The sequence below is a fragment of the Lottia gigantea genome, assembly GCF_000327385.1.
Source record: "Lottia gigantea unplaced genomic scaffold LOTGIsca_2, whole genome shotgun sequence".
NCBI lineage: Eukaryota > Metazoa > Mollusca > Gastropoda > Lottiidae > Lottia > Lottia gigantea.
The window spans coordinates 1,332,354-1,358,182 of record NW_008708400.1 but is presented as its reverse complement, the minus strand read 5'-3'; the positions used below and the strand labels follow the sequence as shown (position 1 = coordinate 1,358,182).

The window sequence follows — 25,829 nt, the reverse complement described above, 5'->3', positions numbered from 1 at the left end:
TATAACTTCACTGTGAACTTTTTTTGAACAAACTTTCATAATAAAGCTATCATGCTCAAGTGAGATTTCTGTAATGAACAGTAGAAATTTTTTGACATGATGGAAGAGCTGGAAATGAAAAAGTAAGGTCTGGCAAAAATTTGCTGAGAAGATATTTTCACTGACATGCTGTCAATGAGTGTTTCGGATATAAATCCTCATCAGGACACCAAGTTTGAAAGTGGAGGTAAACTTTTCAATAGAGTGATAAAGACACTTGCCTGAATTAAAGATAGATGCAATAACAGAACGCTTTTAATCTTATGATTTTTTTTATCATAATAACTCACAGAGTATTTACTTTTATTAGCTACATTTTATCAATCCAAGCCATAGAATACAATTTTATTTTAAAGCACCAAAATTTTCTATAAGATTATGTGATAAGAAGCCATTCTACCTTGTATATGAATTTACAGAGAGATTGCTATGTGTGGTATTTTATTGACAGAGATTTTAGAGGAGGGGGTTTCAAAACAGCATTAATGTTGATACTGTAGTGCTCAAATGTCTTTTTGTTTTTTAAAAAATGATATATTTTAGTTCAAAATTTCATGTTTAATACTATTTTTTATAATGAATGCAAAAAGTAGTCAAAAATAATTGTAAAAAAAACAATTAAATATTGCAGACTTTCAGATAACCTTTGATAGAAATATATGACCTTTTTCTGCATACCAAATTAGTAACAGTTTGAGCACTATGACAGTTCTTTATCTGCTAACTGTACAAAACTGATCAGGCTAGAAACTTAAAATGTTGTTATGAGACTTCTTCAGTACTCAGTACACATAGGCAAAAAATTATCCCAAGTTTTGTCTTTGTGTAGCAGACTACCATGTATTGAATGAATGAATTGATCAGATGAAAAGTAAGTCAAGAGAAAATGTGGTTTAAATAAAGATTATTTATGCAACAAGAAAAGGAATGAATTAGTTCACATGTGATACAGAGCTAGATTGTCTGCTGCATTACAGTTGAAAAGGGCACAAAAAAGAAAAAATTATCCCAGAATATTTACACAGATTAATCTTTTAAACATTAATTCTGACAAATCCACATAAAGTGGCAAGTGTACATAAAAAGTGTTGCAGATCCCAAAAGAGAGAATAATTTTGTGTTATTTTTTGTTTGAAGTAACATATTATTTAAGAAAAGTTTATTGCATATGGTTTATCATGTATGTGCAAATAGTATATAAATAAAAACATTAATAAAAATTTATAAAGTAGGTTCATCAAATTATGTCAATCTATAATTATATCTATAATATATTATGAAAATTGGGCAATTTACTAAAATATTAGTTATTAAGAGTATGTAATATGAATATATTATCCAAAAGTAGATAATAATAAAGATTTGAAATGCCATGTACAGTGTAAAAGATAATTATTATTTTGTGCCAAATGAAAATGCTTAGTTTAATACAATATATTATGTTAATGCGATGTAATGTGGATTATTGTAAAAGGTATAATTTACTTGGTTTGGATGTTTATAATTGTTCTATTTGGAATTTAAATGTCTTTTGCAGAATTAGTAATTATTGGTAAGAAATATGAAACATTTTCTTAATAATGACCATGTTGACATTAAAAGAAGTTTTGCAGATGTAATGACCAACATTTTAATTTTGAGTCTTAGGCATGTTTCACAAAAATTTTAACCAAGATTTTAAGAAATTCATGTAGTTAAAGTGAAAATCAGAAATTTAGGAATGGACCAGTGAAATGGAATAGTTTAGTATTTAGTTTGATTTTAAACCAAAGTGAAATGTACCAGTATGATTTATTATGTTCTATAGTTTAATATTCACATCCAAACTGAAAATATTGCCTTTATAAATGTAATAACTAGATGTTGTTAAATTTTATCTTTGTAATTCCTCTTTTATATCCAAATCTTATTTCCTGTATAAATTCTTAAATTTCCTGTATCAATTCTTATTTTTAAGAATTATATAATTAAGGAGCATTAAGAAATGGTAATCAAAATCACGGTAACTGAGCTGTTCAAATTCAAGAAATAAGACAACTAATTTTATTTGTTTCAAATCTCATGTAAATTTCGTCCTCAATGATTTTAATATGTGTGATGAACAATGAGAGACTCTTTGTAAAAAACGAACAAAAGCTCAAAAAAAAATTTGGGGTAAAATTCCAATATATTAATATCTGAATTCCATTGAATCATAGAAATCATAAGTTTGTCAAAAGGTAGAATTTTGCAGCTCAGTGACCTTATCCAGTCTCAAATATAAAAAATTGTGATGATTTCAACCAATAATGATATTATATAATGTAAGGTTACAAATTAGATAAATTTATTGTGATATATAAAAATATTAACCACAGAATTTTAGTTGCCACATTTTAAACTATTAGAAGATAATTTATTATTATTACATCTTTTACTATTTTTATACGCCCACACGTAAGATGGGCGTATATTGTAATCACCCCGTCGGTCCGTCATCCGTTACAGTAAATATATCGAATTTCATAATACTTACAATCAAAGCTTTATGTGGGCGTATGTTACCTTGCCTGGCAAGCTATATTTAATTTTAGGCTAAGTGTGTGGTTTTAATGAAAAAAAAGCATTAGCCTAGTCTTATTTGGGATAAATTTTAAATTTTAAGTTGGTTATTGAAAGAAAATATAATTTTTGTTGGTTATTCCTATATTTTATATTAATCAATTCTAATTTTAGTATTTTAAACTTTTATTTTGAATTTCTTGGTTTACATCCATACTGTCTTCACAAAATGTCATAAGACTCAATAATAGTTTCTCGTTCCACTAGTTGACTGCTGATTAAGCCTATTTAAACTATGCTTTATCCCATAAGGCAGTTTGCGATTAGAGACATCAACTAACATGGTGGAATTGTAGAAACCACAAACATCTGATTGAAAATTGGATTAGTATAAATTGATGCTATCAGCGTCACTATACACGTACGAAATTTAGAAAACCTCTTCACAATCAATTTTTTCTTCTGATTTCCTATTAACTACTTTACTGAATATGGCTTTAAAGTGCCTGATCACATATTATCATTGTGATGTATTCTCGAAACCATTTTAGCGCTAGGATTTTCTTGCCTCTTATTGACTACAACATTGATTCTAGGACATCCTAGCGCTAAGATTGTTTTGAGAATGTGTGGTCCCTATTTCACACAATCAGATAAAATCCATTAAAAATCAATTTTAATTATTGACCAATCATGTGACTTCCACACTATATTAAAATCATGTTAAATCAGGGATTTGTAAATCTTGAATCTGTATATTAATATTGTATTGGTAGTCAATATAAATCTTGCCATGAATTTCTTAGGGAATGAAAGCTGAAAACAGTTTGAATTCAGTTTAACATTAACTTAAAAATAATCATAAAATTAAAATTATATCAAATATTTCCTGAATAAGCACAAGAACTGCCTCTAAACTGATACGCTTGTTGCTCACTTTTTTCTAGTCATTCCAAATGTCTTTTTTAAACTTACTTTTATAGCTTATATATTGCATTCTTAGAATTTTCTTACCACAAATTTTGATTATTATATGTTTTGTCTGTTATTTTGTAAGTAGGCCTACACAAATTGTATTTTATTATAGAATATTTTACTGAGTTATTCAGCTATAGGAATTCAGACAATTTTCCTTATAAAAGAATCAGTTGTTTTGGTTTTTTGAAAAAATGGTATTTTGTAGTTCTCTAAATATGTCAAGGTATAGTTATTACTGGGGAAAGTCTGTGTGCAGATTAACAATAAGTGGAACTTAATGAATTTTATTTATCCTTTGATAGCTATATTCGAAGGTTTATGACAAAGAAGTGTCAGAAAAGATTTATTTTTTGGTATAAGTAAAAAGAGTAAACAATTTTGAATAGATCTCCAAGCTAGTGTAAAAGGGATTGTAATAGATTTTTTTTTACTTTTATGTGTAAAATGGAAATACTGATTATCACTTTGCACCATTCCAAGTTTTTGTCAGTGGTCTATGCACTTTCACTAAATCTGATTTTATGATGTAAGGGATTTTGGGATAGTGAAATCAGTTTCAGTTTTGATGGAATTACACAAACCACCGACATCAAAATGAGGCAAATAGATGCCTGCCAGTCTCCCAGATACTCATTAAAAGTTTAGAAAACCTCTTTACAATCCTTTTAATTTGTGTAAATTAAGTTCTAGTTGAAGTCAAAGTTATAAATATATTTCTGATCTCTGTTGTAGATCGTACTAATTTTATGTATTTTGTATCTTGAAGAGTAAAATATATGTTAAATTAATAATGTATAATAATAATAACAATTTTTATATGAAATATTGTACAAAATCATCATAAATATCATCATTCTTCATAATTAAATATCATCCAAATATTCTTTGTATTTGTTTTTTCTATATAGAATTAGCCAGCATTGGTGAGAATACATTGATGTTTGAAACCATATCCCACTTATTAATAAAAAGTTCACGTCATACTATTTAACTCTTTGTGAAGCAGTGAACAAAATAACCCACTTTATAATATATTCTTTATAGTTTGCTTGTGTGTGTCCATATTTACAAAACAAATCGTACAAATGACTGCTTGTTGATTGAACGGTTTGATAATGGTGCAACACCATCAGCCCCTGAAAAAAGGTTTACATAAAGTATAGACAATTTTGGGCTAAGTAGCCTCTACGTATTTAGCATAAATCAAAAAAGGCTATTAGAAATATTCCAGATTTTAGTGAAGAAAACAAATATTGCCTGGTTTTATATTTTCAAATAGGAGTTATGTCCCTTGAAATATTGACGGCTAGGTCGTTTGCATCATTGACAAAAAGTGGGCGAAATGGGTATTTCATTAACAAATGAAGGGTAGATTGGTGTTTGTTGTATAACAATTGATGATAATTAATTAAAACTATACTTAATTGATCTTAATTGTTAGAACATATGTCGTGCAGCTATTGTTTATAAATTTTCAATGACAGTGGCGATATGACACAAAAATGGCGATTTGTTGAATACGCTAATTTTTCGCAGACGACGTTAAACTGGAATAGCAGTGGTTGTTCCCGAAATAATGATTCAGAATGGCTTCACTTATAAAGAATCAAATACTGAAACATCTATCCAAGTAAGTAAAGAATTTATTGTTTTGGAATGATAAAGAGAATTGCGTTTGTTGTCAATGTTTTCTTGACCTCTCTGCACTGTTATTATTTTGACAGATTCACATAATAATTCCTGACAATGCAAAAAATATTGTCATTTGTATTCCTAGCCAATCTTGCATTATATTGCTTGAATGGTTACTGATTTTCACTTTGTGAACTTATAATAAATAATTGATTAATAATTGAAGAAATCTAGGCTATTAAATACTAATTAATTGGCCTTAACATTGACATTGTCAAAAAATTAAAAAGTGAAATCAAACTCTAAACAGAAACTCAGAGTCAGAGTCATATAAGGAAAAATGAAAAAAAATCTATAAACATAATATCTACAGACATAGATCTATATTATTGTCCTGTTGCTTTTGTTTCTACATATAGTCTATTGCCAATAGTATTGGCTGAATGGTTTTATGTGAATCCAAAATTTTTTTTCATAAACTACATTGATGAATGTTTTGTAGCGGTTGTAAAGAGGTTTTTTCTGTGTAACTTTTTTTTGTTTATTGGGGACACTGATATTATCATTTTGCACCATTTCAATTTTACAGTCAGATGTCTGCTTTTATGATGACACTATCCCAAGAGCTGTTAATTGATCTACTTAAGGACGTATAAGCTTATATTGTTTATCAATTGACATAGAAATAAGTAATAGTTATCAACATTAGTATTGACAAGGAATAAACCTAATTAAAACTCAACTTTAGATATATTTGCTCTTAGAGCAATTTCAAGATTTTAATGGAGTTAGCAAAGCTACAGTTTAAACTGAAATAACAATGTGTAGGCTGTAATTTGAGGTGAAAATATTATTCAATGTTCACTCAAGACTACATAAAGTAATTTAACATGGAATTGTTAGATGGCTATTAAGTATGGAATTCTAGTTGTTATCAGCATACACAATATTGATAAACTGGCAATATTTGTCTAGATAGATTTCAAAAGGTTCATTGTTGCTTGTCACTAATTGCAAACCTGTTGAATAACATCAGAGACCTTGAGCTTTTTTATTTACTGTTATAAAAGCTTATTGAATTTACAGTAGGCCTATTAAAGTATTCACTAATTTACATGGTGTGTTTTAAAATACTTAAAGCTTATACCATTTACTCATAAGTATCGCTGTATCGACTCTTAACCTACTGTTTGCACGTTATCATGTGATTTATTTTTTTATCATAATTAAAGCAATTGTGTGTTTATTTCAATTCAAAAACTGTATATCGTCATATTTTATTATACTGGTACTATATTAAAGCATATTATGCAAACTTGCTTAGAAAATTATAGATTCTAAAGATTATTCACTAACCTAAGCTTTATAATTTGACATTGTCGAGCAATCTCTTTAAAATTCCTATCTTCAGTAAGTGCAGGAAAGTAGGGTGTTTCATTCCAGTTCATTTCATTTTATAACAAAATTCTCTCTTCTTGTTATCATTGAATGAATAAAAGAGAATATTTCCATGATAATGTAATCAGAAAATAGATAAGCTTACATTATGAAACATATCCAGTCATGTTGAGTAAAAGATAGGCAGAAATATAACTGAAATATAAGCTTAATGAAAATAGGCAAAATTCAGAAATTAAGATTACATTTACATGAGTAGGCTTATATATTCAGATGAAAATTTGACAATTGAAATTACAAGATTACTCAGTCTATTTCGTTGTTATGGTGAATAAACTTATATAGTTAGTTTTAAATGCTTGAAATTAACATTAGAACCATTAATAAGTTATCTAGTATATTGAACATTCTATACACAAATATTTCTATTAACATTACCATAAGTAATATAATTATATCACTAATTGTATCAGTTATGAGTTAACATGAATTTAGTTCTAAACTTGCAGACTTATATATATATATATTATATACAATAACAAAATATTTTCACTTTTGAAATAGTGCTCCATACATCATTTGTAGAGACGTAGAAAAAACAGAACCGGAAACATCTAGTTTCACCTTACAGACACTATCAAATAGACAATTGTTGATAGTTTTCTGCAGTGATTAATATAATACTAGACCAAGGCATAAAATAAACTATAAAAATTGTGCCACTTTGTCCAGAGACTACTGATGATAGATTCAATTACTTTGTCTGTGTTTATATTTTCAAGACACAGCATTTCATAGGTTTTCAGATCCGTCTTTATATTTGTTGAAACTTTAAAAAGTTCTAATACTCCAATAAAGATGGTTATGTCAATTAAAGGAAAGGTTGAAAAGAAAAGCTTTTAGTCTTTAAGTAGTAGAAGAAACCTTTCAGTAATTGGATTTTTAACTATCATAAGATTAGACAGTATTGTTACTTTCAAATTTCACATCTAGACACTGAATTCAGATTTTATTCAATTTTCAATGATTTTGCTTTAAAACATTACATGGTGAATATTTAGTATTTCATTTTCAGCCTTATTTAAATAACGAATACATTTCATATTCTGCAGTTCATCAGACATGATTTGTCTTAAATGAATAGGTCACATTAAAGCTCTAAATTCTGAGTAACAACATGATTCAACTTCTGTTTTAATATTTCTAGACTAAATCTCTTAAAAACAAAATATCACTAGTGAAAAATCAGTTTTTCGATTGAAAATTTGAATAGCAAGTTGTTGCACCAATTTCCATTTTTGGTTAATCAATTAAAATTTTGATACCTGCTCTCATGATTTTATAATTTCACAAATCATATGACCTCTTATTAGACCTGAGATCAACATATGTATAGCAAAATGAGTGGAGCAACCTCTTTTATCCTGGAATAGCAATAGGAATAATTTGATTTGATTTTTAGGTAAAGCTGTGATAAATTTTAATTTTGGCAAATCAAAGAAAATATAAGATCACAAAAAGGGTTATAAATAATCAGTCAATCTCTTTAAAGAGATTAACATAAATTAATAGATATTCAATTTAAGATGAATGTCAAAGCCTTCATTTCACTTTAATTTCATTCCAAAACCTCTCTTGATCACTTTCGAAGTGAAAATCTAAAATCTATATAAACTTTGTCTGCTACAGCTAGGAATTTCCAATTAAAAATGATGATGTTTTCAGTCATTTTTATTGACTCAGTCATTCTGTATAGTTACAGACTTTTTCTTCAAAATTTACACAAAAAAAGACAGTAATTTGCTGAATCCCTTCCCTGAAATACATTGCTTTTAACTTTTTTTGTAGATTCACCAAGAATTTGTCGACTGATAAAATTAGTTTGAGTACGTTGAAAGGAGAGGGAGAATTGAGTAATTTGGAGCTAGATGAACATGTCCTGACTGAATTATTAGATTTACCAACATGGCTGAACATCAAAAAGGCTACCTGTAACCATGTTGGAATAAAGGTCAGTATTTAGTGATCTTGTGCTTATTTTAAAGATTAAAGAGAAAGTTCCATTGGAAGAATAATATTCCACCCCATTTCAATTCATGTTATTATTCTTGGACTCAGGCCAAAATGAGACTGAATTAAGTCACATGTGTACACAAATTCCATTTCGGGAAAAATATTCTTATTTTATTATTTTTTATTCTTATGGATTTTAAAATCTTGAATTTTTTTTACTATAATATTTAAATCTAAGTACCAAGACCTTGTCAATGAAAACCAGAAACACCTTTAAATTATGACAGTGAAATGGTTGCCTTTGTAAAAATCAAGAGTAAAACTAAGATATAGCATAAAAGGGTTAATGTTTTCATTAGGCTAAGTTAAATACCTATGTAAAGAGAAATAGACATGAAAGAACTTAGTGGCTCATTATATAAAAGGCTCTCCAGGTGACATTTAACTTTAAACTCTAAAGACTATATAAATAAGTTAATGGTTTTAGAGTCATGTATTTAGTTATTGAAACAGACAGATAACAGTGTGTTACCAATATATAGTTATTAAGTAATTTACAGTACCCGGTATATAATATCTGGGCTATTGACTAGAGAAATACCGTTTAAAACCAAAAGATAGTTTCAGAGTAGATTAACTAGCCCAACAAATCTGGCACTGCCTGTTCCTGGGATGTGATATGTGCTTATTGGATGTGATATTGTCATTTATTGTCAAAAGTTGCTCCAATACATTATTGGATCGACAATTTTGTTAATTTTCACTATGACAAATGTCAACTCTCATAAAGTGTGACCTATAAAGTGAGGCACTAATTTGACAATATCACATCAATATATCATAATATTTTTAAAGAGAAAGGCCATGGATGTAGAAATGGACAAAACGGGAAAGGGGCAAATTGGGAAAGGGGTGATATGGTAAGGCGCAAAAAGGGAATAATTTTTAGAGAGAATTGAGAAGGAGTGATGTGGGAAGACACATTAACATAAATTTTGGTTTAAAACCAAGTGTAAAAATGCATAATATGCTAACTAGATGAGTTTATTCAAGAAAAGGAAAGAAATATTGACAAGGTTCAATTCATTCTATATAGGTTCTATCTTACGTACTGGTTAAGGACCAAATCTGCAGCTACTTATTTTACAGATGATCCCATTTTGACTTGGTCTACTGGAATATTAAGGTTGACCTTTTTCAAGGTCATCTTTCAAGGACTTCCAGTTGCTGCAGAAACACATTCAGTTTCTGAGGCTTAGAAATTTTTAACCCAGTTTTCTATTTGTGATGTTATAGAAAAGTTATCAATTCATAGAAATAACCAAGACTGGAGTACATAATGTTTGGTTACTTCAATTCATTCTTGGTTATTTGCATGATTTATGCTATAATTGCTGTCATCAGTTCTCTAAGAGGAATGTCTTCTCTGTAGTCTATAAGGTCTGAAGTATGTAAAACTCATTGAATCGAATTTCATTTGGCACCTTGCTGTTAATATTGTACAATAATAATGAAGTAAACATGGTGGACTATAATGATTTGATGAGAAGTAATGTAATAAAGACTTCATTTCAATCAGTCCTAGATAAAGATATTATTATATTAATAAATGATGTGTTATCTAGAATAATGTTAACTATCTTCTGATCTATTTAATCCTTCCTTCCTCCCTAGAGAGCTTCCAGTAGATTTATGGCTTAAAGTCTGTTTATATGGCTTTATCAGCTTAGTGGACATCATGGAATTGCCACTGAACTAAACAATAACACATTTAGCTATGATACTTTATTTTGTATAAGTTTGGTTGAAATTCTCTCCTGAAAAAAAGAACTCCGGTGGCAAACTGTCGCAAACAAGACCGGACATGCCAACTCTTCAAAAGCATGATCGGTTATTCAATTTCAGAATGTCCACTTAGGTTATTTTTAATTAATAGATATGTTATGGATGCATTCATAGTACAACACACTGAAAATGTATGGATAGATATTCTGTTATGGCTCAAGTCTGGAATCAGGACTATTGGCATTTATTGGCGGCTTAATAGTTAGAATTTATGGCATCACCAAGTTATATTGTTAGTGATGATCTATTAAATTTAGTACGGTATCTTGTTGAAGAAGAGGACCAGAAACAAATTCATCCCAGAATGCCAGCCCTACTGGTCTTGTATAGAGTACACGATAAGTCTCAGCATTCCCTTTAAGCAACTGAATTAAGAAGAATGTGAAACTGAAGCAGGGGAATTGAGTATGGTCAAAAATCAATATAGCTGTCAGTTGTTAAATGTCACTTTATTAATATTGAGACTTAAATATTTTATACCCTAATATCATATTCACTTACTAACATCAGTTTTTATTATCTACAGTTACACAGCTGTTGGTTAATAAGGCATTACAAGATAAAAAATGGATTAATTCAGTCGTGGTGTGGACACTCTGTATCTGAAACTGAGTTACTAATCATTATCACATCTTGAGCACAATTGAAACTTTTTCATTTGCATGGAAAACATGAATAACACATTTAATGATAAATAAGACATAACAACTTAAGATCACTTAGGATCCTTTCTACCAACTGGTCCTTGACCAAACCTCTTTGCATTGATCTTTCCAAGATCTTTCCCATTTACAGCTGTGTGGACTGGAATTATGAGTGAAGGTGAATTATTCAAGGTCAAACCTAGTCTTTTTAACTAAGCCTGTTTTGTAGACGTGGAAATGAGACTGGTGATATTTATATTTGTCCAATCAGAGTGTGGTTATGGTAGAACTGAAATGAAAAAGGGGAGAACGTCATAGAGACAAAACACAAATTTTGATTTTCTGTTAACTTCAATTCTGTACTAAAAATCTTACTCAATTCTACATTTCACTAGAAATATTTTAGGGCCTATTTCGATTGGACATTATTTGGCTATGAATACGTAATTTGTATTCATCAGTCTTGAGTAAGTATGACTAATCGGGGGCGTGGTTCGGACATGATTGCTAATATCTTAGTGAATCCCAAAACATAATAGACCTTACTTGCTTAGACTTTGAAAAGTTTCTCAATTGTACATTTATAAGCTAAAATATCTGGATTTGGTTGATTATACCTATAGTTAATATGACAGTAACGGTGTTATTGTGGTTATTTTTTAATTAAATGTTGATGTTCTGTGGTTGACAATTGACAAGGCCTGATTCTTGGCTGGTATTTATTGATTTTGAAATCTTATATATTATACTATTAATTAGTCGGCTTGTTAAAAGATTACCACAATGCTTAGCCTAAAGAGATAATTGATTTCTTGTTAGCAGAAACACTAATTGCTTTCATAAATTGTTTCTTTTAGAAAAGCATAATTGTCTGCTCTTTAAATTCTTGTTTCCAGACATTTTTGTCCAAGAGGTTTTGCGGGTAGCCTGTAATGCTCAAGCGTTGCAGTATCTTATGTCAGTGTAGATTCAACTGTTCATTTTTTCAAGTGAAAGGTCAAAATGACATGAGTGAATGGGAGAGAGAAAATTATGATTTAAAGTTTAATGTTGGCAGGTTAAATATGATGTATCAATATTAGGTGTGGTTAATAATTACTAAAGATTACAGTTTTCCATTAAGCTGTGAATAGTCCAATAATTATTTAAATGATAATAACTGAGAAATTAAAGGGACAACTTACAAAAAAGAAATTGGTAGATATTTTGTAGATTTTATTCCTTAGAAACAAAGTAAAACTCTTGTCAATGAGTATATTAAATGGTAAGACTAGGTAAAAACAAATTTGGGCAAGGTTTTAAAATTTGCTCTTAAAATGTATCACTTACAACAAAAGAATTGTCAAATGTATGATTATTTCTCCACCCACACAGCAAAGATATTTTGGTCTGTACTTTGGTCAGGTTGTACTATAGCATATTATTTGAGTCAAAGCAAATCACCCTGATCATCTCCACAATGGCTCCAACTCTACTGATGAAGATGTTATATCGGAAGTATGAAATTGGGAATTTATAATGTCATTGGAAAACATGCAAATTGTATCATTCATATTATAAGTCAAATATTTATCCAAACTGTATAGTCTTATTACTTTATATAAAAAGAATTTTCTTGAATAAATATTATATCACCTAGTATTGATTTCTAACGTCAGTAATGTGTGATTTAGGAGCTGTTTAGATAGAATGAGAAATTGGACAAGACTGGACTACCAAAGTCTAATGACATTTTATCATTTAGTCATTGATCAATAGGAGTCAAAAGAAGTATTAATTGAAGGGACAGGTTTGTTATCTGTTTAACTTATCAGCTCACAACCAAAATTTAAGTCTCCATGCATAGTGAATTAAGAAAATGAACTGTCTTTTCTTAAAAGATAGGTTTCCTTGGTTTTTTGTGTTAAATTAAGCAAACTATTTGATTGATTTGTGTTTCGAATTAATTACCATGTATTCTTGTAATCATATCATTATGTTCTTTTTGCATATAATTAACATTTTTAACCCCCAAAATAGCAAATCTGTCTCTCTGTGTATGGGAATATTTCATCACATCATTCTGGATTCTTGAGGTGAGCTGGTGAGCTTAAATGTCTTATGTACCTGTGATTCAAGAAAGAAAAACAGATCTTATTATTGCAAAACCCATATTAATTGAATGGTGTTTGGGACAGTGATGTTATGATTTGGTCAATTTTTATCTGGAATTTCTCAGATGTAAGAATCACCAGATGGGAAACTTGATTGGTCTGAATAGAAGCTAGAATCTTCCCTTATATTATAGTCTTCAAAAAATCTTAAAGAAATTTTCAAGAGAATGATTTGAAAATCAAATGAATAAGTGACTTAACCCAGTGTGATAAGTCAGTAAATTTTGGTGGAGTGGAGAAAACCCACACAGCATGTTCAACCATCTGTCTTGAAGACATATCATCATTATAAAACATCTGATACAAGAGTCAAGGGTGTGTATGTAACAGATGTTAGACAATTAAAGAAAGTATATTAAATACAGATTTTAATTTACTTTTTATTAACCATATGTATAGACTATATCATCCATGGCTGTTTTTAATGTCTACATCTATCTTTTCATATCTAACTGCTAAATGAGTGTAAATCTTGCAAGAAAATACCTCAAATTGATAGTGAAACGAATTAACATTCTTCACAAAATAAATACTATCTGTATACTATATAATATATAGAGGTTATCCTGATGCCATCTTGAGCATTACTAAAGAATAAGGCTCATGCGTTAAAGGATGTCAGCCTTTGGTCCCACCCATCAATACTGAGTACCATATTTATAAGACATAGTAGAAAATAAAGTTTTATTTTTCATATGAGGTATAGAATAAAGTACCTCAAATAAACTACATCAGACACCTAAAGTTGAATAGGCCTACATCTAACTGAATACATGAATTATGTATTTTATATAGAGAATGAATACTGTATGTGCATATATACATGCGTCTAATGGGTTTGTCAATTGGGAGAGATCCTAAAATTATTTTTGATTATATGTAATGCCTTACATGATCTTATAATACCGTATAAAAATAAATATTGGTACCCCATAGATGGTATTTTTTGTAATTCTTAGCTTCAAATTTATATTACAGCACCTAAAAAATGGCAGCTAAAAACAACACACAGTTGCTTATATAGAATCTTTAATAGATTTTTATTATTTTCAGATACAATGGACAAAATTAAAGTCACAACCTATTGTTTTGGTAAGTGTTTAATATCACTTATAAGCTTACATGATCTAATATAGTTTATATTGTCCAGTAGTACATGGTTATTGATATATCATTGTCAAAGCACTAATGTTATTGTCTATTGAAAATAATACTGCGTCCTCTAATTTGGGTGAAATTAGATTTTGCATTTCCTAAACTTAATTGAATTCTAGCAGCTCATTTTTCTGGACACCTGATGCCTCTGAGCAACTGGGCTCTTGAACTTATTTGGAAAATCCACATAGCTAATAAAGTTTATTTGATAAAAGCTGATTTATTATGCAAATCATTTGAAATATTACGGTAGTGTAAGGGATAGCTGGTCTTGACAGCTGGTGGGGGTTGTTTTTATCTCGAAAATTTGGTCTAATTTTAGTTAGACTGCCAGGAAACACATAACAAACGAAACTTCCTGTTATTCTTGGACTTCATGGCGTCAATGAATAATATGGTACTGATTCAAGAAAGTGACATTGATTACATCATGGATTCTGCTGCCCAAAAAATACCATACTTTACTGTACGGTACTGGAATGTACCATGTAAATTGTATCTCTTGTGGTAGATTTTGCGAATTGCTTTGTGCCTTAACGTTCAGTTCTGTTTATTTGTAGTGTTTAGATGAGATCATTGTAGAGATGGAAACTTGTGAAACACCAAGAGAACAACCTAAAACAGAAAATGATAGCAATTCTAGTTATAGGTAATATATCATAAGGGGTCTTGGTCAGAGATTTTTGTCGCCGACTAGAGTAGAGAAGTCGGTTATTTTCCACCATGTCGATAATCACATGCAGAGCATGCAATTGAAAGGAAAGTGAATCTGATTGAATAATGACGGTTTGTCTTGCAGGCAATAAAACTATCAGAGACAATTATCAAACTTGTCCTGTCGGGGATGCGATCATCTTGTCATGAAAGCACAGGCACATGCGAGATTTTACTCACGACTTAAGTCTGCGAAAGAAATCTACGTCCAAGACTGCTTTAATTGATTAAACATAAATATGCACTGAAAATAGAATTTGATAAAATCTTTGTCTGAGGATTAAATTTAAAGCCATGAATCATTGTAAAATTAATTTATTGACTATATTATATTATAGGAATCATGGTAAATATGGTTTTATAGATAGAGTTATTGATGGTATCTTTGTTCGGATTAATTCTGTTCTAGTTAAACTGGTTTCAAAAACATTTCAAGCTTCTGTAGAGGTGAGTAATGGACTTCCTGTTTCATTCTTTCATTTTTTCACCATTCATCTTAATCTAGGTTTCTTAATACAACTCTAAAAGCTAAACGCTTATAAATATAGACTGATAGTGACATTAACTAATTAGTATAAATTGATATAGCTCTGGATGATTGACCAAAAATCTTGTTAAATTTGATACAAATAATGAGAAAAATAGACTTTAAGGGACAGGTTTGCCATCTGTTTGACCAATCATACCTTAGTCTCAGAAACAGCATTTTTTTAGCTAAGCTAATCAGTTGTAGCGATCACAGCTCACTGTCGAAATCCATGTGTGTCCAGAATTATCCACGTTTGAAAGTTAAAAAGATGACTCGTCATATATATAAAAAGACATTATATAGACATATAAAGTTTGAGATATTTTTGAAGGAATTATGTGATTTTTATACATTTCAAATAATAGAAGACTATTTACATATATTCAAGACCCAAATCAATCTCAGCATATGGCAAACCTGTTCCTTTAACTTCCTCAGAATTGTTCTGGTCTTTGTTCACTTTGTCAACCTTGAGAATAAAAGTGTCCACAAAATTTATAATGACAACTCTAAACTTGTTTGGTAACTAAAGATATCTAAAACTGATAACTCTAAATTGGTGAAGTAGATGAAATGTGAATATTCGTTGAAATGATTTTTTAGTAATTCTAAGAGGTATGTGGTTTTGGGATGAAGGGTTTTAGAAAGTTTGTCACCATTACACTTTCTGTGTATGATTTGTATGAAGAACTGTTGGTAGGATTTCTGAAAAAAAAAGGAAATCCTCATGGTTAATTTTGTTATATGCCCACATTATAATGTGGTCGTATATTGTCGTCGCCCCTGTCCGTCCGTAGCTTGGCCCGTCCACAATTAGCTTGTGAACGCAACAGAGACAACAGTTTTTATCTGATTTGAATGAAATTTGGTGTGATCATTTATATTAATGAGATCTTGGACAAGTTCAAATTTGATGATCTTTCGATGAAAGGATTTTGAGTTTTTTCCCTTGACTTATGAAAAATGTGTCAAAATTTGGTTGTGAATGTAATAGAGACTACAGTTTTCATCCAATTTAAATGAAATTTGGTGTGAATATTATTAATGATGAGATCTTGCACAAGTTTGAATTTGGCTATATTTTGATAATGGTTTTTTGAGTTATTGCCCTTGACTTACGAAAAACGCATCAAAATTTGTTTGTGAACGCAATAAAGACCACAATTTCATCCGATTTAAATGAAATTTGGTATGATCATTTATGATGATGAGATCTTATTCAAGATTGAATTTGATCATTTTTTGATCATCGGAATTTGAGTTATTACCCTTGAATTTCTTGGTGATAGTGGTGACAGTTTATGTCAGAATTTTATTAAATAATGTGTGTTTGTTTAAATCAATAATATCTTGCACAAATAGATATTTGACACAGATAGGTGACCACCCTTGATATACTGAAAATGTATCAGGAAAGTGGGCGTATCTTGATAGGCAACCACTTGTTTTAATATTGAAATTTGACTTCTTTGAACTGATTTGAATCTTTAACCCTTCATGACCTCTGGTATAACTATGAAATATGAATACTAAGATGTGATATGATAGTACTAAAACTAAAACTATCATAATATATTAAGATAACAATAGATAACTTAATGATATAATGATAATGATATCACTTCTTGATATGAATACTTATATACTTATTGTTCACATTTTTATCTTGTATCAAGTAGTAATTCATGTTGAATTTTATTAACGTAACTACTTCAAACTCGCTTGTCAGTGATGCATGGAAAGGTGTGTAAGCTTACATACAAAACAACTTCTCACAATGTCAAGCTATCATGAACTTATACTATGACTGCTATGACACTATTCTTGTTTCATAGACTGCAGCAATTTGATTGGATTGTACGCCAGTGAATACAGCCAATCAGAGCTCTTGACAGAAAAGCTGTAAACATGTCATTATGGCTTTTTGTTGACATACTTTGTGTCAAGGCCTCTGATTGGATGTATTCACAAGCATACAATCCAATCAATCATTTACAAACAATGATACAAGAAAAATGCCTCATGGTGTCAAGGTATTAGATCAAGTCAGTAATAGCTTGACATTGTGAAGATTGGTACAGACTATCTTTGTTAAAAATCAATTGAATGTTTGGAGAGTAGGCACTCATGTATGGTAAAGTTTCCCTCATTCTGAACATCTTCTTCAATCAAGGGAAGGATGCAAAACCCTCTCTATTTGTTACCCCACACATTCTCTAATACAACGGAAGTATGTCCAATATATAGGCAATATTATCATAATATGATATTGAAAGACCTGAATCTATAAAGGTTAACCACAGTCTACCAGCTGTCAGTTATTGATATTATATATTATATTATATATATACAGTGTTTTATGAGGTGTACAATTATAATAGATATATATTATACTATATTATATATTCACTATTGTTTATTTATTGTTATAATATATATATACACTTTTTTAATTTATTTATGTTTTGTCGGTTTATTTGATTGGACAAAGAATATATATGTGATATTTTTTTTTTATTACATAAATGTATCATTCAAGTCTCTTATTGACAGTCTAATGCAAGCTGTGCTACATACTATGTCACAGGCTGTGGATGTTCAGGATCCCACACACTGGAAGATAAAAAAAGAAATTTTCTCTCATGTATGAAACAGAAAAGTATGGTGTAGAAATGGCAGTGGTAGAGGATCGCTCAATAACCTGAAGGTCTGGTCATATGTTGATGATATCATCAGATTGTGTTGCAGGCTATGTAGGCAAAGATCTATTGAAATGAAAAAGGAGTAGATAACATATTGTCACTGTCCTGCCAAAATTTCACCTATTGCATAATCTTGTTCCTCTTCATTTAATCAGGCACTAGATATTGCTGGTTCTCTTTAACCTATAGTCAGTCAGTGTCTGAATGTAAGATATCCTGAATGATATGTATATTATGATTTATTGTGACTGTCTAATAATGATCATAATGCATCAATGAGTAAATAGACAGACAACCAAGATATTCACCAAGATAAAAACAATAAGCTAGTATGACCTTTTTCTTTCCCTTGAGCTATGAAATAATGAGATCAAAAATGATAAATAATTCAGAAAAATTAACAAAATATTATATGTTATTGTTTATTTATGAAGTAATTTGTCTCTTTCAAGTTATTAAATGTCATTTTTTGACATATATATCAATTTACATTGTTTCTGTATAGTGAAACAGGCATGCTTCTGCTTATTTTACTACTCCAGAAATGGCTAATGATGTTTGGCAATCTCTTACAGATAGCCATGATGGAATTTTTGTCAGTGCATTTAGAACTTTATCAAAAACGAGAAAATTGAGTTGAAATCTGAAGCTATCATTTGAACTAAAGCAGGGATGGAACTCTGAAAGAATTGGTGAACAGACATGCATCTTAAGTTGCTGAGCCATTGCTGGGTATCGCAAATCATGCCACGATACAATACGCATCGCGATACAAAGGTCATGATACGATATGTATCGCAATATGGACTAACATTCAATTTTATGGTGATCAAAATAAGAAATGCAAAGAATAGAGTTAAGAAAAAGTTTAAAAGAATCCAAAATTATTGTTTTTTTGACCCTATTTTTGGAAAACTTGGAATTTTTCGACTAGATAAATTGTCCAGTATTTGTGGTTCCTGTGAATGTAGAATAACTTAACCAAAAGCTAATTGGTGTTTGCAATGGTAGGGTACTGATCTGATCTGATAAAGTTACTAACTACCTAACAACAAGACCCTTGTGATATCCACAACAAAAGGGAAATAACTCAATTTTTCAACTTATTATTTCAGCTATCTCGTTTAACAGTTCAAAGTATGACACCACGTTGGAAACCATCAGAAAACCTCAGAGATTCCAGAGCAAAAGATACTGAAAATGATGCCATATTATTATTTAAAGAAATAGAATGGCAGAATACCAGGATACATGCTTCCTCTGTTGATATCGGCACCACAGACTTTTCTTCACCATTAAGATTAATAGCAAACCAGGCTAAAATTAGAATAACTATGAAGAAAAAGATTGCAGGTATGATTTAATAACTTTCTATGCTTTAAAACTCATCAAGTTTAACTTCAACATATCTAGCTCATTTGACTTGACTAAGCTGCTGTGAAGATTTATGTTGGACTGGGAAAGAAATTACTAAATTAATATTCAACCATTACTGAACTATCCTGAAGCTGAATTTTGGAAAGCGTCAGACAGTGACATCAGGTGTTCAGTGGTCACTGTGAGCATGCTAGACAATATTATTGATCCAATAAACAGCTTATTATAGCAGAGCTTGAAATTGAAGAATAATCTTAGAAACACTTGAAAAACATGACATGAAAAACTTTATTTGGCACAAAAAAGAGACAAGTTCTAAACAGTTAATAGTTAATCTTAACACAACTGTCCAAGGAAAATGATGCCATATTTTCATGTATTTTATAGATTCCAGTATTATAGCTACCCGTCTACAACTGTATCTAGATGATTTACTCTGGGTTTTAACTAAAACACAATTAAAAGAAGCTATATTATATGCTAATTCACTATCTAAGATAATAGAAAATTCATCAGCACAGAGTAAACAGAGAGCTGCTGAAAAATTACAGGTACTGAAAATCTTGGTTTTAGTGGTTGTGCATCTTACAATTTTTATCATTGTTCTTTAAAAACTCTGCTACCAAATATTGGGCCTTCTTTTTTTCATAATAAGATAATGATTCAAAAGTATGTTATTCTTGTTTTGTTGAAGGATAAGCATCAAAACTTGATTAAATGTTGACAGACAACAAAATAACAAAAAACACCCCTAAATTTGCTAATAAGCTCTTCCAGTCATAGATGTACAGATTCATATTGATATAAAGTATGCATGTGTGGAAGAGTTCAATAAAAATTGAGGGGTGTCAATTGGATGACTGGCACATCAAACCTTAATTTGAATACCATGCTTTGCTGTTGACACCAGCCGAAAAATATAATGTTTCTATGGATCTTTTGCAGCAACAAACACACCAAAAACCAAAGTTAGCAGAAGATAAATCACCACAAACTTTAAGTCCTAGTCATGGTCCACAGCCACCACCAGCCAGATCTCCTCCATTATATTATGATGTTAAATCTACATCTTATCATGTATTTATTAATCCTATAAATCTACATTTATGTGATGATAGTACCAATACTACAGGTAAGTTAGTTGTATTCATCTACTTAAGGGAGCTGTAGTTGCTCAGTGACCGAGATGATGGTGCACTTATCTCCACCTTGACCTAATACCTTCGAATTTTACAACCAGACATATTCTTGAAACGATCTTTACGCGACGATGTCCAAAAATCAATGTTAGAAGATAAGAATCTAGGACATCCTAGCCCTAAGATCATTTAGAGAATATGTGACTAGGTTTCTACCTGTCACAATTGGTTGGAAGGACTTATCTGTAAAAAGCTCGTTCAGATGGGAGGTGGGCTTTGCACATAAAGGAATTCGGAATACTAGAAAAAATGTCATTCATTGCACACTTCTTGGTATTGTCTTTTCTCATAAGCTCAAACACGTCCAAAAAAGTAAAAACTCCAATTCATTTTGCCTTGTAAAAGGTAACTCAGTCAGTCACCTTCCTTTGTCTGCCTTTTTTTTTGAAGAGTGCCATTTGTAGATAAAGGTAAGACACTCTGCTTCCATAACAAGATTCTCTTGTGCTGCTCTTTTTTCTGTAAACATTAAGGCCCACTGCATCAAGAACCTGATAAAAAAAAAAATTTAAAAGCAATGATATTTATATTTGTTTTATCATTATTACATGAACTAATGGCAGTATGAATTAAAACAGTATGGGAACCGGTGATATTTCAAGCTGTATTTGAGATGAGTCTTGAATTGAATTTCCATTAAGAATGAATATAGTAATATTATCTATTGCAGGTATTCATTTCTTTTCTGCAAGGTGTGTAAACATTAAATATATCATTTGATTTTAATCATCAACATTAAACTTCTTATATTATTGTAGGCAATAAGGATAGATTATGGAATATTGAAGGTGGTTCTATGCAGATAACAGTATATAAATTCTGTATGGACTTTTATCCTTTTCATCCTGCAGGTAAATCTAAATAGAATTCTTTTAAACTGTTTTATTTAACCTTTTTGCAGTGATGCCCCTTTTTGTGCCTTTTTTTTTATATCTAGAAGAATAGCTTTTGATTCTTAGCTTACATCTCAAATCAATTTCTATAGCTGCACTTAATGCCAAAATAACCCACAACAAATACTTTCTAGTGATTTCAAATACTTTCAAACTATTAAGATATTTAAGTCTTAATAATTGACGATTGGACGTGAAAGAAAGTGGAATTCATTTTGGCATTTCTTTTGAAATATCCTGCAAGTCCCTAATTCCAACATGGAAATTGACCAACAAAACACTTTCTCTGATTATTCAGGCTATTTTCATGAACTTGATGTTGAAAAACGCTGTTTATTTTTATTGGATGGTGAGTAATAGGTACTCAAATCTGTTGGCATATTGTTCCTTCCTGTTTATGGCTTATCCCTTTTTATATTCCTACATCTCTGTATGTGAACACTATATTGTTGGTACTTGGGTTCATGTGTCTGTTCACATTAAGATGTGAACGTTGGTGAATACATGTTATTCTACCTGTAGTAAACTAACTTTATCATCTTATTTTGATATTGATTTCGGTGTTTGTTTTAAGCATGTTATTTCTTTATTCTGTTGTGGATATTGGGTTCCCTTCCTGTAATTAAAGACTTTTGGCATTTTATGCTGTAATGCTAGCATTGGTAATCATTAATTAAGAAATTAATTCCACTTCCTACTTCAAACATTTAGAAACCGTTAGGGGGTGATTCTGTTTTAGTAAAATAGTGGTGATTACAGGATAATTATTATGTTAGACCTAGAGAGCCCTGAATATATTACACAGGATTATCAAAGGGCCAAATTGTGAAAAATGCATCTTTTTTTTTGGTTTGTTTTTTGCACTACATGCATTTTAATATTATATATTGGAATGAATTCTATACAAAACCACTGTATTATAATATATTTAATAATAACTATAGACTTATAATTTTCTCTATTTAAAAATTTAAAGATTGAAATATTAAACATAAGCCAAGATAAGCAAAAGATCAGACTGTATATTATACTTTCTCTATAAATAAAAATAATTTAAATTTAATTGTAAAATAATTTAAGATGGAAAAATATATACACATATACAGAATAATATTCATAGACTGAAATTAATAAACTAAATATATACTTTTGATTTGAAATAACTACATTTTTGCAGATTCCCTTATTCCTAAAGGTTGTGGGTTGCTTTTGGTCAGATTATTGTATGTTTTCCATCTGTATATTGAAATATATTATATGTATTGGATACATTTTTTGAAGTGAATATGTCAAATACTTGCATAATCTAATAAGAAAATCACAGAGGTAGCAAAATTACAGATTAAAGTGTTTTGAAAAGATTTTGGTCAGATCACTTATCAGATATGACTGGCAATTAGAGTCAAATCAGCAGCCTTGTCTATGTATTATTAATATTGGCTCTAGTACATTAAAATGATCAGGTATATTTTTAGTTCTATTGTATGATTTTGTCAACTGTATGGCTTTACATGTAGCATTTGACCTTTTTTAAATTGTAATGTTTTATTTCTATTGATCAGAAAATGAAATGAACAGAGTTTTACGTCCTACTTTTCTGCAACATGTTTCTATTGATCAGAGGACATAGTTTGCTGTTAAAATGTATTTCTGAAAAAAAAACATTCATAAAGGACACAAGTGAATTTTGCAACAATATTTTCTTTCTTCTTTACAGGCAGTGAGAGAGATCAATGGCATAATTATGAAACTGTTGGTACCAGAAATTCCTGGGTTCAAGGCTTATTTGCAGAATTTAAGAAAGATGCTGTTAATATTAAAAGCATGGCTGTTAGTGCCCAAGTCACTCCACTAGCTAACCAAAGACAAACTAAACCAGGATCAACTGCAAGACAACCTCAGTCACCAGCCAAATCCAAACAAACTAAGCTACTAGAAAGTTGTTGTGTAGTCAAAGTAAAAGATATAGCAGTATACATGGTTTCTACTAGTTCAACTAAACAATCCACATTACATAAATTCCTAGCAGCAGATAAACAAGTTCCCCTACCATCTGATACCTGTACATCTTTAATCCATTTACAATATACTGATTATTTCTTCCCAGAGGAAATGCAGTATCCAGGTATGATCTTTATCATATAAACAATTGGGAAGCCTAAGATGATGAAAAAGAAATATTACTTCCTGCTAAAGCAGCACCAAGCACTGTGCAATGGGTAAAATTTTGCAAGGACAGTTGGTTCAATTATACTTGGCTATAGTATCTGTCATCATTTTGAAGCCCCTTAAATTTCTATTGAACTCTTCCTCATTTGCATTTTTTTGTATATATATAGTATGAGTCTGCATAAGCAAAAGAGACATTTGTGAAATAAGGGGTGTTTTTATCGAATGATCCAGCCTCGTAGATATGGCAATTGTATTTCAAAAATAAAAAATAATTAATTCAAATAATTCCTTAATTATCTTTTCAGTACCTGATGCTAATCTATATGTTGTATTGAGACCTATTAGATTAACAGTAGACTTTACTACATTATTATGGGCTAATTATTTCTTTATGGATCTGTCTCAAAATGTGGTAAGTAATTGAAACAAAATCTGTACAAGCATGGTTAAATCGAGACTAAAAGTTGCATAGTAGTTCCAAAGAGAAGTACCATCAGATCTTTTGAAAAGAGTCAAAACTCCACCTCTGGCCAAAAAGACTGAGGTATGTTACTGCACATAATGGATCCTGTTATACAGTTTGACACAAAATGATTGTTAACCATTTCTAGTAGCAAGTCCAAATATGACACTTTAGTCATAAAGTCAGTTGTGTCTCTTACCAAGTTCTCCTGGGTAGATTTTATCAACAAAGACCCTGTAAGCAAGGTTATTGAGTTATCTAAAGTAAACATGCTATGCTGTTGGTATCAGCTTAGTTTTTACTTGATGATCACCTCTTTGTCATTAATATTTGAAGTATCACTACATTTCACCATTTTGAATAATTTACAGGATTATGATATGCTGGAATCTGAAGAGCCAAGTGAACATATGAATATAAAAGTTGAAGCTATAATGCCAAGGGTAAGTGTTTAATTTGAGCATAAGATTATTAAAGACATTAAAAGATGTCTAAGGCTACGTTATCAGTTAACTGGAACCGTAAATTAGCAACCAAAATTGGTGGACTATTACAAAATATTTGCAGATTCATTTTCTGCAAAAGCAATTGATATATGACACGTTTTACAATCTGTGAGCTCTGATAAAACCATTAGATTTTGCCTTTATTTCTTGTAGATAATTATCCCATCAGAAACTAAAGTTGTTGATCAGCCAGAAAGACCAGAGTATGTTCAACTAGTATTGTCTCAAGTAACAGCTACTAATGTACGCATTGAAGAACGATCTTCCAGAAATGCATTACAAAAACTATTAGATAAATATGAACAGGGAGACTTGTTTTGTACTCAATCATTTCCAAATAGGAACAAAAAATTTCAAATCATTCCAGAAACTTTGAGAAACCATGCTGAAAATAAAGATAATCCTTATATTCAACCTGCTGTTAAAGAAATTCTGAAAAAAATTGACGATAAAGAACAAAAACCAAAGACGATCAAATTAGATTCAAATACACTTAAGAAAAAAGCAGAGTGTGATATTTGGTGTCTTAATATCGATACAGTGTGTTTGGATTTTCTGGGAGTTCATAATCATAAATCTAGACCCGTTCCTTTTGTTGAAGCATTTCCCATGACCATTTGGTTAAGTGGAAAAACTAAATCAGGTGTAACAAATGCAGAACAACAACGAGAAAGTCGTCCATCAAAGATGAAATTAAAGCAATATTATAGTTTTGATGAAGAGGAACAGAAGAACTGTGATAACAAGGAACTGGCTGATAATCATGTGATAGCAGACATTGGTGCCAAAATAAGTCTTCAAATAAATCATTACCAATATTTATTCCTGTTGAGATTAAGTGAATCCTATGCACAGTTCCAATCACAACTGGCTAGT

General features: G+C 30.3%; 1 protein-coding gene across 1 annotated transcript; it reads left to right on the top strand.

The window, feature by feature from the left end:
* Nucleotides 1-5,144: 5,144 nt before the first annotated feature.
* LOTGIDRAFT_104431 (hypothetical protein) lies at nucleotides 5,145-23,957 on the top strand (the record flags this gene model as incomplete). Its single annotated transcript, XM_009053195.1, has 10 exons — nucleotides 5,145-5,188; nucleotides 8,437-8,599; nucleotides 14,297-14,335; nucleotides 14,959-15,047; nucleotides 15,451-15,559; nucleotides 19,459-19,696; nucleotides 20,108-20,286; nucleotides 20,690-20,837; nucleotides 21,678-21,770; nucleotides 23,530-23,957. 10 exons carry the CDS (start codon nucleotides 5,145-5,147, stop codon nucleotides 23,955-23,957), a joined length of 1,530 nt encoding a protein of 509 aa, XP_009051443.1.
* Nucleotides 23,958-25,829: the final 1,872 nt, after the last annotated feature.